Here is a 16454-nt window from a genome sequence, read left to right as displayed (position 1 = left end):
CATTATCTCCCAGAGCATGCTCTGATAAGAGTCTATCAACAAAAAGCTAAAACTCATCCCGAGCATCTAGAGAGGAGTTTCTGGTGACAGCTCTTGGTTATGGTCTCTTTCAGGCTGATTATGTGGCACCAGAAAATTATGTGAAAAAGCTAAAGTTAGAAAAGAACTAAAGTTGGTGGAAACAAAAATAACGTGTTCAGTGGTGATACAGAAACTAAACCCCAAAGTCAACAACTCTGACATTGCAATGCAAAATGCTTTTTTTCCACATAATTTATAAACAGATACGAGTAGTATTCTGTGAATTCTCTTACTAAATATAATAGGCAAGTTCTGGATGTCAGTAACACTGGATTAAACTCTTCAGTTAGCCACAAATCAGGTGTGGCTTTGACCCAGAATTTAATTTTACAAATAAAGAAACTGAAGCAAAAAGATTAAGAGTCAGGAGAGAATCTTTCAGAGCGCCTCCACCCTAACAAAAAGCATAACCAAACCCTCCCCCAAATCTTCTATGATGTTCTCTTAACACAAAAAGTCCTGGGTTTATGATCTGAGGAGAGAGGTGTTTACTTGTTGATTGTTTGCTTGTTAATAGCATTGCAGAAATAAGACTTTCTGCCCTGCATCCACAGGGCAGTCACATACATGAAATGGCTTCAGGGAAATTCCTCATTTAGGGAAAAAGCAATTATGAGGAATTTGCAAGGACTATAAAAATATTTTAAAATGGTAATAAAAGGCTGAAATGAAGAATAATGGTCTAAAGCTACAAAGAGAAGAAATTATGATTAAACATCATAAAAAATTCTGCAAGGGGAGTTAATAGAATAACTGCTCAGAGAGATAACTTGAGTCATCTTCATCAGAGGCATTCAGAAATAGATTAGATAACAACCTAGTAGGAAGTCTAGAGAAGCCCCTTCTGAATTACATGTGTACTGCCTGGCTTGAACAAAATATGTAAAGGACAATATAGTAACATTCCCACCATCAAGAGAATGAAGAAAAAGTTCAATTTCTGGGGTTTTAGGAGATTGGGGAGACCCCGAATCATCTCATACAAAGCTACAGGCCCTCTACAAAAGTCAGTTCATTCTGGGTTCATGGCAATTAGCCAGATAAATCCCATTAATAATAAAAATGGCTTAAAGCTAGACTGAATGCATTTTTTTCTCAATTCAGAATAGATGGAGCCATCTTTTCTTGACTATTAACCATATCTCTAACCTTCATGAAAATTGCCTTTGTTTTACTTTCTCTACCTGTAACACGGAAACGATAAAAGCTCCTCTCTTTCCTTAAAAAATACTACATAATTTGTATCACATAAGTAAAAAGCATTAGTAGGAGTATTTATGAAACATTGCTACTAATTCTGCACTTTTCACTTATGCAAAACATTTTGTAACTACTGTTCAATATTATGACTACAATATGAATGAGGTTAATATTTACATTTTGTTTGCATTTCAATTCCAGTAGAATGATTTTAGAATTCATGTGTGCATAAACTTAGCAGAAAATAATCTCTCTAATGAATATTTTACATTTCATTTAAGGACTAGTGTGGTAATACTGAGATACTGCTGAGGACAAGCTATACCATCTACCTTTTAGTCTTTCTGATTGAAACCTGTCTCAGCTGATCTCAAGAGAGGACTAGAAGAAAGCAGTAGTCACTTCATAAAATCGCCAAAATCATCCTGATCAAAATATTAATAATTGGTAGTAGCCTACAATAAAAAAAGCTCCATTGGCATTGTCAATCAAGAAGCACACATATCTCAGGAAGTGTCGCTTTCATGTAATCAATTTGGACATTATCTACTATTACAGCTGTTAAAATATTGACCTCCCTCCTCCAACAGATTTATCTGGACACATTAATTCATGACGACAATATTCAGAGGACCCTAAAAACTGCTTTAACAGTTTCAATAATGAATAATGAATTAAATAATTATCAAAGGACATCAAATAATAAAATGTCCATTAAAGCGTTATAATCTTGGCAGTTTGAAAGCACCAAGGGAACACTCAATTTATTAGGTGTTTTTACATAGCAAAAGGAAGGCTAATATCTGAGAGGAGAAATATCTTTCTTAAACTTTCCAGATATTTTGTTATTACTCTTAGAGCTCAAGGCACAATTTCCTGTGGGTTCTTTTCATTTTTCTCCACTCAGTGAAATGAATATCCATTTTCACCAGACTTCCATTCTTCCCCCAGAGCTATTAAAACTCAATTGCTCAATTAATTGCCAATCTCATTTAAATGACTCACTGCTGAACTCCAAACAACTTCATATAAAATGAAGGGATATGCTGACTTTTCATAAGTAGTTACAACTTTAAAAATAAATTTAAAAAAAATGAATGTGCAGCTCGGGCGGCGGGAGGAGCGGTAGCGGCCAGGCAGCCCAGCTTCGTGAAGGCTCTCGGCGCGCACCGCGGCCCGCAGGCACCCGGCACGCGCCCGCCCCGCCGCCACGATGCCCAAGAGGAAGGTCAGCTCCGCCGAGGGGGTGGCGAAGGAGGAGCCCAAGAGGAGATCGGCGAGGTTGTCATCTAAACCGGCTCCTGCAAAAGTGGAAACGAAGCCAAAAAAGGCGGCAGGAAAGGATAAATCTTCCGACAAAAAAGTGCAAACAAAAGGGAAAAGGGGAGCAAAGGGAAAACAGGCTGAAGTGGCTAACCAAGAGACTAAAGAAGACTTACCTGCAGAAAATGGAGAAACTAAAAATGAGGAGAGCACAGCTTCTGATGAAGCAGGAGAGAAAGAAGCCAAGCCTGATTAATATCACACACCTGGTCCTATCAGTGGTCCCTGTCTCCCTTCTTGTACAATCCAGAGGAATATTTTTATCAACTATTTTGTAAATGCAAGTTTTTTAGTAGCTCTAGAAACATTTTTAAAAAGGAAGGAATCCCACCTCATCCCATTTTTTAAGTGTAAATGCTTTTTTTTAAGAGGTGAAATCATTTGCTGGTTGTTTATTTTTTGGTACAACCAGAAAATAGTGGGATATTGAATATGGGAGGCTTTGATTGTCTTGGGTGTCAGCTTAACATTCCACAGATGGAGGGTAGCTTTTATATCCTGTAATACAAAGCATACTTAATGGCAGTTTGGAGTCAGCTGTGCATTTAATGTCTTAAACACTTTAAATTACTTCTCTTCCCACGTTGTTTTTGGTAGAATTGTTTCCTAAAGCAAACCACTCACCCCTTGATCTTGGCTCTCCTGGGCAGAATTTTGTGCACTCTGTAACATCTTTGGTCGTGGTAGTCCAGTTCTTCTAGTAACTGTTAATGTGCTGTGAACGATTGACAATTTGAGTATGTAGTGTATATGATATTAAATTGTGAATTAGTGGGGCTTACGATGTAACAGCGTATCAATATTTGAAGATATTGGTACTTGATATCCTGTGAAGGAAAATTTGCCCCCAAATTTTAAGCTGGAAAGTCACTGGAATAACTGTTGAGAAAAGAATCACAACTACATGATTTTTTTAGGTTTTTGGTACGTATGTTGAGAATTGTGTACAAATTGAAATGTCTGTGTACTGATCCTCAAAACAACCAATAAAATCTCAATTATGAAAGAAAAAAAATGAATGTGCATGTCCAAGAGAGGAAGGACTTTTATTAATTAGAAAATCAATATTATATAAATAAAGTAAAAGAGAATTAATTCAGCAATGGCCATAAAGTCATGGGGATAATCTGGTCATCTATTTTATTAAAGTGATGCAATCAGATCACACATCAGATATAACAATGGTTACTGTACTCTGAGAATACCTGTTCCATCGTTCAGATCGCAAACAGGCAGAAAATCTCTAACTCTGAACTTAATAAGGTGAAGTTTTAAAGTCTGTGTTTACACTATAGGTCTCATTTACCAAGAGTGAGCTAGATTTTTTCTGACGGTAACTCAGATTGCACATGTACGTGAGAAAGAATGAAAGAATATGATTATATATTTGCATATGTCAAGCAAGGCCTGACTAAATTTAGTTCACAGGATCAGCAAACTCAACTGTGACATACTCCTATACTTTCTCCTCACTCCCTAACACCTTGCCTCAAAGTTTCATAGAAAAAGCAGTGATTTAATTCTAAGAGCATAGCAAATTCATTAAATAGTTCTATATCGACCAACCAACATGCACATTCATGTTATACTGGTGAACTCCTTTGGTCTGCTGTTCTCTCTTAATTCTTTAAAATAAATTGCAGGTCAATAAGCATCACTTAGGCCTCTGTCCTTTTCCACACCCTAGCTGCCTTTATCAGACGATAACAATCTGGACTGATGTCTCTAAAAATGTTGCTGCAGAGAAAACAATCTGCTTATTTTGTGAGCAGTGAAGAAGTGTTTAAGCCCACGAAATTTCCATGAAGACATAAGAAAAATGAGTAAGCATACCTTTTGCTCAAGAATAATTTAGAAAGGGAAAAAGTAACTTCCCAGGTTTTCAAAAGGTGTTTAAGTTGCAAAAACAAATAGAAAATGGTTGCAATAAATGTAGTGATTCTAAGTTGTACTTTCACTAAAATTTATTAACTACAGTGGCCCTTGAACAATGTGGGGATTAGGGGCACTGATCCTCTGCACAGTCGAGAATCCATGAATAACTTATAGTCACCCCTCTATATATATGATTCCTCTGTATCCACGTAACCACTGCTCCCTGGATCCTGTATTATTGTACTAACATGCTCTAAGCACTGTGCTAGGTACTAAGGAAGCAAAGACCAGCTAGGGATGGTTCCTCACAAGGCTGAGCTCTGGGTGTAGTTCTGCTAAACAGGAAAAGTGCTGCAGAGATTTTAGAAGAGAAATGATTTGTGTCAGTTTATATTTACAAATGAGATATCCCCAATAGCCTTTTAATCTCCCAATGTTGTAATAGATAGTATTTAGTATGCATGCAGCTTGGAGAATAATGTTTGCACAAACTATTTATCTATCCTTCTAACACCAATCCTGAAATGTTGGAAGATTACTGAAGGTTCTTAAAATTTCCTCTTAAATATTAATGTGCATACTTTTCAACCAATTGTTGGCACATAATACCTGCAGCAATTCTTGACTCTATCATGTTTGTAAAATGTAATGTCAGTATCTATAATAACTATAAACACATGATATTAAGTTTTGTTACAGTGCCACTTCCAACTTACTAGAATAATTCTGCATTTCAAGCAGTCTTCAGAAATAGACTCATACCGATATTTGCATGGGGAAATGATGGTGGCTTTATGGTCATGATTTCAAACTTTAATAATTATCTATTATACTTTATGTCCTTTTTGATGTTTTCTAAAATTTCACATTTTAAGTGTTTCCTAATTTTGTAAAGTCAAAATAAACAGAGTTTCCATAGATTGAGGCCATAATAATTAAATTAGGGTTATGTGTGATTCTGTTTTTGTGTCTAGGTAACTAGATACAAGTATAGGAATATTTTGGTGTTAGATAAATATCTATAGCAAGGCTAATACAGCAACAAAATGATCCATATTTTCACATCCATGTTTCTTTCCTGAGCATCTCTGATTGCACGTTTCACAGACAGAGAGAAACTCAAAGGAACTTATTCCCCACCACCAAATCTCCACAAATATATGCTATTCTTTGAAGGCCCAATCTCAGTATATGCCACTCCATCAAACCAGTAAGCCAACCTAAAAAGTACCTTCAGTGACTATTTTTCCTTAGTGGCCATATCCAGTTGCTGTTGATGCTACCTTTTGAGTTACCCCATCTCTCCTCTTCATCCCCACTGTTACTAGAGTAGTCTAAACCCTCATCATTTACTGTCTATTTTAACTTCAGTACTGAACTCATCCCATCCATTTTCCCTCCACACTGTAGTGAGGGCCATCTTTCAAAACTGCAAGTATTTCACTAGGGTTTTCCCAATTTGAATCATTTTCCTTCAAAGGTTAATCCCCAACCTCTCTTACTTTCCTTTTTCCACTTTCCCCAACATGACTTGAATTCCAGAATACCAGCTACTTTAGAGCTCTGTGAATACACCACATTGCTTTAGTGTATGTCATTCTCTCTGCCAGGAGTACCTTTAATTCTTGTCTGCATAGAGAACTCCAAAGGATCCTTCATATCTTAGCTTAAGTGTTATTTCCTCTTAAAAGCTTCCTTAACTTCGTATTGATAAATAGATTGAGGATCTCCTGTCTACATTCTGGAAGCACCTTCAAAATATCTTTGTCATTCTACTTATTAATGCACTCAACTGCAGTGGTTGTAAAAGATGGTCCCAGAGCAGCCACCTTAGCATCACCGGGAACTGTATTAGAAATGCAAACTCTTGGGCCCCACCCCAGGTCTACTGAATTAGAAAGTAGAGATAGAGCTCAGCAATCTATGGTTTAACAAGCCTTCCAGGCGATTCTGATGCATACTTATGTTTGAGAATTCCTGTTCTATTGAAATCACGTGTTTCCATATCATCTCTACACCTAATTGAGATTACCTTGATGGTTTTCATCTTCCCTCCTTTCCTGTGAATATACAATACACATCTGTTGAATACAGGAGCAAATAAACTGATAATTAAGTTTGGGATTTTCTAATTAATTTAGTGGTACTTTATACAGAGTCTTAACACATCAAAGGGCTGCATATAGGGTACTCACTTGAAATCTGAAGGCAATCAATGTTAAAACAATGGTATACACAAAGCATTGGCAGAAGTTATCCCATGACACATGTGCCATTAAAAATGAATAAGAACATATGAAGTTCTTCCTATGTAACACCACAAGATCATTATGAGATGAGAAGTTGCTAGGAGTGAAGGACCTCTTATAAGTCATGTCCTTAAACAATCAACTGAGGATACGGTTGCTCAGAGGCTACTCAACACCTCTATATAATTTGTGTTTATTAAATATAGTTACAATTTGGCTTCTTAGAACTTTATATCTAATATTAAAAGCTATAATTATTATTTGATTACTAATTCAATCCAATAGTTGCAAGCACACCAAACAACACTCTCAGAAAGTCTCCCTAGGTTGCCAACACAACAAATGCTCTAGTTATTAGTTAAGATTTGCAGAGACCTTGGTTATCAACTATGGTATAGATGTGGGCTGGAGAGTGGAAAGACTGCAATTCTGTGCCTGAGCAGTGTTAATCAGGATCTTACCACATTGGCTAAAATATTTCAACTTCTATTTCCAGATGTCGAAGTGTTTGAAATCAGGACTGGGTGTTACACTCTGTGCTCTATTTTCCATCCCCAAGTGCCATTTACAATGTCTTTGCACATGGTAATTATTTAATAAAATACTGAGTTAAACAGAATTACCATGTAATTCTTCTCCACTAAATATTTTGAGTAAAAGGGCAAGAATTACTTTCAAATAATATGGTATTAGTCCTTATAAAATCAGTTTCTCCCAGGTAATATCTTCTGCTTGTACTGTGTTGTAGTACTTTCTGCTGTGGATCTCAACTTATAAACTTATTAAACTGGATTTGTAAATATTTTGCAAGTGCTTTAGAATAAAGATGATACATTTGTCACCTCTGCATGTCCAGCACCGACACTGTTTTTAGAAGTTGCACAATAAATGCTTGTGGAAGGGAAGAAAGAAGGAAAAAAGAATGCAGTAAGAACTTCCAATGAACTTAACTATAGAGAGTATTTCATACAACACATGTTTGACTTCCCAAGGACCGAGTCATGCTATGTGAAACAAACCTTCACTTGCTGACTTTGAGGTTGTTTAGATCTCAGTGAGATGTAGATCTTACTTTTAACATGGATTAAAACAAAGGGAGGCATTACAGGGTAGTGACATTTTTCTCCCTTTTTAATTTTATCTGTGAACTATATAATAGGAAAAAATGAAGTCAATTTGCCCAAAAAGTATCTAATTCTAGTTAATACTCAATAAATAACTGTTAAGTGAATTGATTAATATAAACAATCAGTAACACTTTCAACAGCATACAAAATACTATCTATAATGAATTTGATATATTTATTTTGATATATTTGTTGATAATTGAAATTTATATATTTGGACTTATGTATATATTCTCTAGTGACAAGGAAATAAGTATATACAACACTATTAGATAAAATGTCATTTTCTCTTAAAATATTAGGGTGCTATTTAAAATTAAAGGTTTAAATTGAGAAACAATTTAATTACTGAAATAAAGTTTTGCTTAGAACTACAGAAACAGATTTTCCAGAGCTCTCCTTGTCAGTTGACAGAATTCAGTTCATAGATGGTTTCACTCAACACAGCAGCACTCAAGTATCATTCAAGAGTTAATTCACTTTAAAAATGGGCAGTTCAGCTCTTTCTCAAGAGCTTCTGAAAGTGGCCACACTATTTAAAATTCTTAAACAACATAATTGTGGAACTGCATTTTATTGGTATTATGCCATTATAAATTTTAAGAAATATCATATGCTTATGCTATTTGTACCAGGAAGAAAAAAGAGCAAATACAAAGTCAAATCTTTGCAAAACATAGTAATTTGCTACCCCTTTTTGTCCCCTGAAAATACAAGACAGTCCTATGTTGCAATAGTTCTAAAGTATTCAACAAACAGAAATGAACTTGAACCCATGATAAGATGGCATATTATGTGCCAGCATAACAAGAAATATTAGAAAAATATTGGTTCTACAAGACCCAAGTTCTCATCCAAGATGTCACTTTGTATGGGTAGATCATAGAGTTTAGACGTCCTAAACATCTTATAATCTGTGAGGAAACTGATTTCAAAATTCAATTAACAATAATTTGAATAATAAACCACGGCAAGGAAACAACAGCAAAAGGGATACTGCTATGATATAATACCTTGTAAAATAATTTGAGAGACAGAACAGCATTTCTTTTAAAATGCAGAGGTGTTGCTTAACTAAAGCTTCTAAATGATTACCCATTTTAACTTTTCCATGGATTATTCTTTATGAATCACAAGAATATAATATATTCTTTAAAATATATTTTTATAATGTAAAATATGAAAATATTTTTTTAAAAAAGAAAGGTAATAGAAGTAATATGCACAAAATTTCAAAGCTGGAATTTTGCTAAATATATGTCCCATATCAGACAAAGATTCTTTGTGTCAAGATATGCCCAACAAATAAGTGGCAACAGGGATTATTCATTCACTCCACATTCATTCATTCATACTGACATTTGTTGATCACATGTTCATGCCAACCATTTTAATAAGTATTAGGCAACAAAAGGCCAAGATACCCAATATACCTGCCATAAAGAACTGAAATTCTGGAGGAACAGAGGAAAACATATATAGTTTCAGACTGAAATACATTAATGGAATATAGGTTATTTTTATAAAGGTATTATCAGAACAAAGTAGGGTATTGACCATATCTTCTAAAGGCAAAAGGAACAGTTTTAAAAAGAGGCTTCAAAGACTTGGGTGGTGATAAACAGGAAAGATTTACCAGATGGTGAAAGGAAGATGAGGAAATAAAGTGGAAGGAATACCATGTGTACATACACATTGGGAGAAACAGAGGATATTTAGTGGGACTAGACAGCATTCATGATGGGAAAAACTGTTGGTGGGTGGGTGGGAGCCCAGAGGCCGTGCTAAACACTTTGTTCCTCATCCGACTGGTAAATCATGAGAGGTGTGTAAACAAGGCAGTGACATGATCAGATTTCACTCCTGTGTGGTAGTCATGAACATGTAGCAGTGTTTGAGGGAGTTAAAGTGCTCTTAAGCCATTCCACAAATGTGCAAAAAGAAAGTCACTGTAAAGGGGGAAATACATATTAAAAACAAATGTGTCCTGATAATGGCAGGTATTAAGACAGAATATGCGAAATTTACCAAATATTTATGGTAAAAGTGTTATCGGTAGCAGTAGATATGAGAAAAGAGAACACAGGCTTGCCTTTGGAAAAACAAAAGAATAAGATAATATGCAAAGAAAGCAATAAGCACTGGAGTTGAGATAACTGAAAAATGAAGACAGATTTGAAGTAATACATGACTTTAAAACACTGAAGCAATAATAAGAAAATAGCTTATAACACAACAGCACAATCACCTGAACTAATAGACGTGAAAACTAAAATGATGATACAGATTAAGTTTCTCTTGTACAATACTGAGGCAAGGTATTCTTTAGTTTTAAATGTTATGCTGCTGGAGAGGGACCAAGATGGCGGAGGAGAAGGAAGTGTTTTCACTCCCTCTTGCGAAAACACCAGAATCACAATTAGCTGCTGGACAATCATCGACAGGAAGACACTGAAACTCACCAAAAAAGATACCCCACATCCAAAGACAAAGGAGAAGCCACAATGAGACAGTAGGAGGCGGGCACAATCACAGTAAAATCAAATCCCATAACTGGTGGGTGGGTGACTCACAGACTGGAGAACACTAATACCACAGAAGTCCACCCACTGGAGTGAAGGTTCTGAGCCCCACATCAGGCTTCCCAACCTGGGGGTCCGGCAATGGGAGGAGGAATTTGTAGAGAATCAGACTTTGAAGCATACTGGGAATTGATTGCAGGACTTCGACAGGACTGGGGAAAACACAGACTCCACTCTTGGAGGGCACACACAAAGTAGTGTGTGCAACAGGACTCAAGGGAAGGAGCAGTGACCCCAGGGGAGACTGAACCAGACCTACATGCTAGTGTTGGAGGGTCTCCTGCAGAGGCGGGGGGTGGCTGTGGCTCACTGTGGGGACAAAGACACTGGCAGCAGAAGTTCTGGGAAGTACTCCCTGGAGTGAGCCCTCCAAGAGTCTGCCATTAGTCCCAGCAAAGAGCCCAGGTAGGCTCCAGTTTTGGGTTGCCTCAGGCCAAACAACCAGCAGGGAGGGAACCCAGCCCAACTCATCAGCAGTCAAGGTGATTGAAGTTTTACTGAGCCCTGCCCACCAGAGCAACAATCAGGTCTACCAACCACCAGTCCCTCCCATCAAGCCTCTTACATAGCCTCACCAACCAGAAGGCAGACAGCAGAAGCAAGAAGAACTACAATCCTGCAGCCTGTGGAACAAAAACCACATTCACAGAAAGGTAGACAAGATGAAAAGGCAGAGGGCTATGTACCAGATGAAGGAACAAGATACAACCCCAGAAAAACAACTAAATGAAGTGGAGATAGGCAACCTTCCAGAAAAAGAATTCAGAATAATGATAGTGAAGATGATCCAGGACCTTGGAAAAAGAATGGAGGCAAAGATCGAGAAGATGCAAGAAATGTTTAACAAAGACCTAGAAGAATTAAAGAACAAACAAACAGAGATGAACAATACAATAACTGAAATGAAAACTACACTAGAAGGAATCAAGAGCAGAATGACTGAGGCAGAAGAACGGATAAGTGACCTGGAAGACAGAATGGTGGAATTCACTGCTGTGGAACAGAATAAAGAGAAAAGAATGAAAAGCAATGAAGAGAGCCTAGGAGACCTCTGGGACAACATTAAACACAACAACGTTTGCATTATACAGGTCCCAGAAAGAGAAGAGGGAGAGAAAGGACCAGAGAAAATATTTGAAGAGATTATAGTAGAAAACGTCCCTAACATTGGAAAGGAAATAGCCACCCAAGTCCAGGAAGCACAGCAAGACACATACAGGATAAACCCAAGGAGAAACACACGAAGACACATAGTTATCAAATTGGCAAAAATTAAAAACAAAGAAAAATTACTGAAAGCAGCAATGGAAAAACGACAAATAACATACAAGGGAACTCCAATAAGGTTAACACCTGATTTCCCAGCACAAACTCTACAAGTCAGAAGGGAGTGGCATGATATACTTAAAGCGATGAAACGGAAGAACCTACAACCAAGATTACTCTACCCAGCAAGGATCTCATTCAGATTCCATGGAGATATCAAAAGCTTTACAGACAAACAAAAGCTAAGAGAATTCAGCACCACCAAACCAGGTCTACAACAAATGCTAAAGGGACTTCTCTAAGTCGGAAACATAAGAGAAGAAAAGGACCTACAAAAACAAACCCAAAACAATTAAGAAAATGGTCACAGGAACATACATGTCAATAATTACCTTAAACATGAATGGATTAAATGCTCCAACCAAAAGACACAGGCTCAATGAATGGATACAAAAACACGACCCATATATATGCTGTCTACGAGAGACCCACGTCAGACTTAGGGACACATACAGACTGAAAGTGAGGGGATGGGATAACATATTCCATGCAAATGGAAATCAAAAGAAAGCTGGAGTAGATATACTCATATCAGATAAAATAGACTAAAATAAAGAATGTTACAAGAGACAAGGAAGGACACTACATAATGATTAAGGGATCAATCCAAGAAGAAGATATAACAATTATAAATATATATGCACCCAACATAGGAGCACCTCAATACATAAGGCAACTGCTAACAGCTAAAGAAGAGGAAATTGACAGTAACACAATAATACTGGGGGACTTTAACACCTCACTTACACCAATGGACAGATCATCCAAACAGAAATTAATAAGGAAACACAAGTTTTAAATGACACGATAGACCAGATAGATTTAATAGATATGTATAGGACATTCCACCCAAAAAGAGCAGATTACACTTTCTTCTCAAGTGCGCAGGGAACATTCTCCAGGATAGATCACATCTTGGGTCACAAATCAAGCCTCAGTAAATTTATGAAAATCGAAATCATATCAAGCATCTTTTCTGGCCACAACGCTATGAGATTAGAAATGAATTACAAGGAAAAAAACGTAAAAAACACAAAACCATAGAGGCTAAACAATACATTACTAAATAACCAAGAAATCACTGAAGAAATCAAAGGGGAAATCAAAAAATACCTAGAGACAAATGACTATGAAAACACGATGATCCAAAACCTAAGGATGCAGCAAAAGCAGTTCTAAGAGGGAAGTTTATAGCTATGCAAGCCTACCTCAAGAAACAAGAAAAATCTCAAGTAAACAATCTAATGTTACACCTAAAGGAACTAGAGAAAGAAGAACAAACAAAAGCCAAAGATAGCAGAAGGAAAGAAATCATAAAGACCAGAGCAGAAACAAATGAAATAGAAACAGAGAAAACAATAGCAAAGATCAAAAAAAAGTAAAAGCCAGTTCTTTGAGAAGATAAACAAAATTGATAACCCATTAGCCAGAATGATCAACAAAAAGAGGGAGAGGACTCAAATCAATAAAATTAGAAACGAAAAAGGAGAAGTTACAACAGACACCGCAGAAATACAAAGCATCCTGAGAGACTACGACAAGCAACTCTATGGTAATAAAATGGACAACCTGGAAGAAATGGACAAATTCTTAGAAAGGTATAACCTTCCAAGACTGAACCAGGAAGAAATAGAAAATATGAACAGACCAATCACAAGTAATGAAATTGAAACTGTGACTAAAAATCTTCCAACTGGGCTTCCCTGGTGGCGCAGTGGTTGAGAGTCCACCTGCCAATGCAGGGGACACGGGTTCGTGCCCCGGTCTGGGAAGATCCCACATGCCGCAGAGTGGCTAGGCCCCTGAGCCATGGCCATTGAGCCTGCGCGTCCGGAGCCTGTGCTCTGCAACCGGAGAGGCCACAACAGTGAGAGGCCCACGTACCGCGAAAAAAAAAAAAAATCTTCCAACAAACAAAAGTCCAGGACCAGATGGCTTCACAGGTGAATTCTATCAAACATTTAGCAAAGAGCTAACACCCAGCCTTCTCAAACTCTTCCAAAAAATTGGAGAGGAAGGAACACTCCGAAACCCATTTTATGAGGCCACCATCACCCTGATACCAAAACCAGACAAAGATACTACAAAAAAAGAAAATTACAAACCAATATCACTGATGAATATAGATACAAAAATCCTCAACAAAACACTAGCAAACAGAATCCACCAACACATTAAAAGGATCATACATGATGATCAAGTGGGATTTATCTCAGGGATGCAAGGATTCTTTAATATACATAAATCAATCAATGTGATACACCATATTAACAAATTGAATAATAAAAACCATATGATCATCTCAATAGATGCAGAAAAAGCTTCTGACAAAATTCAACACCCATTTATGACAAAAACTCTCCAGAAAGTGGGCATAGAGGGAACCTACCTCAACATAACAAAGGCCATATACGACAAACCTACAGCAAACATCATTCTCAATAATGAAAAACTGAAAGCATTTCCTCTAAGATCAGGAACGAGACAAGGATGTCTACTCTCACCACTTTTATTCAACATAATTTTGGAAGTCCTAGCCATGGCAATCAGAGAAGAAAAAGAAATAAAAGGAATCCAAATCGGAAAAGAAGAAGTAAAATGGTCACTGTTTGCAGATGACATGATACTATACATAGAGAATCTTAAAAATGCCACCAGAAAACTACAAGAGCTAATCAATGAATTTGGTAAAGTTGCAGGATACAAAATTAATGCATAGAAATCTCTTGCACTCCTATATACTAATGATGAAAAATCTGAAAGAGAAATTATGGAAACACTCCCATTTACCATTGCAACAAAAAGAATAAAATACCTAGGAATAAACCTACCTAGGGAGACAAAAGACCTGTATGCAGAAAAGTATAAGACACTGATGAAGGAAATTAAAGATGATACCAACAGCTGGAGAGATATACCATGTTCTTGGATTGGAAGAATCAATATTGTGAAAATGACTATACTACCCAAAGCAGTCTACAGATTCAATGCAATCCCTATCAAATTACCAATGGCATTTTTTACAGAAGTAGAACAAATAATCTTAAAATTTGTATGGAGACACAAAAGACCCCAAATAGCCAAAGCAGTCTTGAAGGAAAAAACGGAGCTGGAGGAATCAGACTCCCTGACTTCAGACTATACTACAAAGCTACAGTAATGAAGACAATATGGTACTGGCACAAAAACAGAAACATAGATCAACGGAACAAGATAGAAACCCCAGAGATAAACTCACGCACCTATGGTCAACTAAGCCATGACAAAGGCGGCAAAGATATACAATGGAGAAAACACAGTGTCTTCAATAAGTGGTGCTGGGAAAACTGGACAGCTACATTTAAAAGAATGCAATTAGAACACTCCCTAACACCATACACAAAAATAAACTCAAAATGGATTTGACACCTAAATGTAAGACTGGACGCTATAAAACTCTTAGAGGAAAACATTGGAAGAACACTCTTTGACATAAATCACAGCAAGATCTTTTTTGATCCACCTCTGAGAGTAATGGAAATAAAAACAAAAATAAACAAGTGGGACCTAATGAAACTTCAAAGCATTTGCACAGCAAAGGAAACCATAAACATGACAAAAAGACAACCCTCAGAATGGGAGAAAATATTTGCAAATGAATCAACAGACAAAGGATTAATCTCCAAAATATATAAACAGCTCATGCAGCTCAGTATTAAAGAAACAAACAACCCAATCCAAAAATGGGCTGAAGACCTAAATAGACATGTCTCCAAAGAAGACATACAGATGGCCAAGAAGCACATGAAAAGCTGCTCAATGTCACTAATTATTAGAGAAATGCAAATCAAAACTACAATGAGGTATCACCTCACACCAGTTAGAACGGGCATCATCAGAAAATCTACAAACAATAAATGCTGGAGAGGGTGTGGAGAAAAGGGAACCCTCTTGCAGTGTTGGTAGGAATGTAAATTGATACAGCCACTATGGAGAACAGTATGGAGGTTCCTTAAAAAACTACAAATAGAACTACCATATGACCCAGCAATCCCACTACTGGGCATATACCCTGAGAAAACCATAATTTAAAAGAAAACATGCACCCCAATGTTCATTGAAGCACTATTTACAATAGCCAGGTCATGGGAGCAACCTAAATGCCCATTGGCAGACGAATGGATAAAGAAGATGTGGTACATATATACAATGGAATATTACTCAGCCATAAAAAGAACGAAATTGAGTCATTTGTTGAGACGTGGGTGGATCTAAAGACTGTCATACAGAGTGAAGTAAGTCAGAAAGAGAAAAACAAATATCGTATATTAATGCATGTATGTGGAACCTAGAAAAATCGTACAGATGAACCGGTTTTCAGGGCAGAAGTTGAGACACAGATGTAGAGAACAGACATATGGACACCAAGGGGGGAAAGCTGTGGTGGGGTTGGGATGGTGGTGTGCTGAATTGGGCGATTGGTATTGACATGTATACACTGATGTGTATAAAACTGATGACTAATAAGAACCTGCAGTATAAACATACTAACAAATAAGCCAACTAATACTAGACTTTCTTTGGGTTATTTGTATGGAAGTATATTAATATAAATGTTTCAGACATTACATGAAATTTCTTAAAATCTTATATGTTCTAGTATAATGTTATAATTCATAATTCTAGTTATTACTTTAAAATGTATATCTCAG

The 16454-nt window shown here is 36.8% G+C and overlaps 2 protein-coding genes across 5 annotated transcripts in view; one reads left to right on the top strand and one right to left on the bottom strand.

Annotated features, from left to right (window-relative positions):
* PTPRD (protein tyrosine phosphatase receptor type D) overlaps positions 1–16454 on the bottom strand; it is a 2145247-nt gene that overhangs the window by 248985 nt on the left and 1879808 nt on the right. The window lies entirely within an intron of this gene.
* On the top strand, positions 2480–3504 carry LOC309803126 (non-histone chromosomal protein HMG-14-like). Its single transcript, XM_082619036.1, has one exon. It carries the CDS (start codon positions 2495–2497, stop codon positions 2798–2800), a length of 306 nt encoding a protein of 101 aa, XP_082475162.1. The 5' UTR covers positions 2480–2494; the 3' UTR covers positions 2801–3504.

The sequence above is a fragment of the Mesoplodon mirus genome, assembly GCF_964341445.2.
Source record: "Mesoplodon mirus genome assembly, chromosome: 1".
NCBI lineage: Eukaryota > Metazoa > Chordata > Mammalia > Artiodactyla > Ziphiidae > Mesoplodon > Mesoplodon mirus.
Note: the sequence above shows the minus strand (reverse complement) of the source record. Positions and strands in the feature narration are given on the sequence as shown.

What these genes read in the sequence shown, in the direction of transcription:
- LOC309803126 (XM_082619036.1), top strand. Translation starts at nt 2,495, where the DNA reads ATGCCCAAGAGGAAGGTCAGCTCCGCCGAGGGGGTGGCGAAGGAGGAG.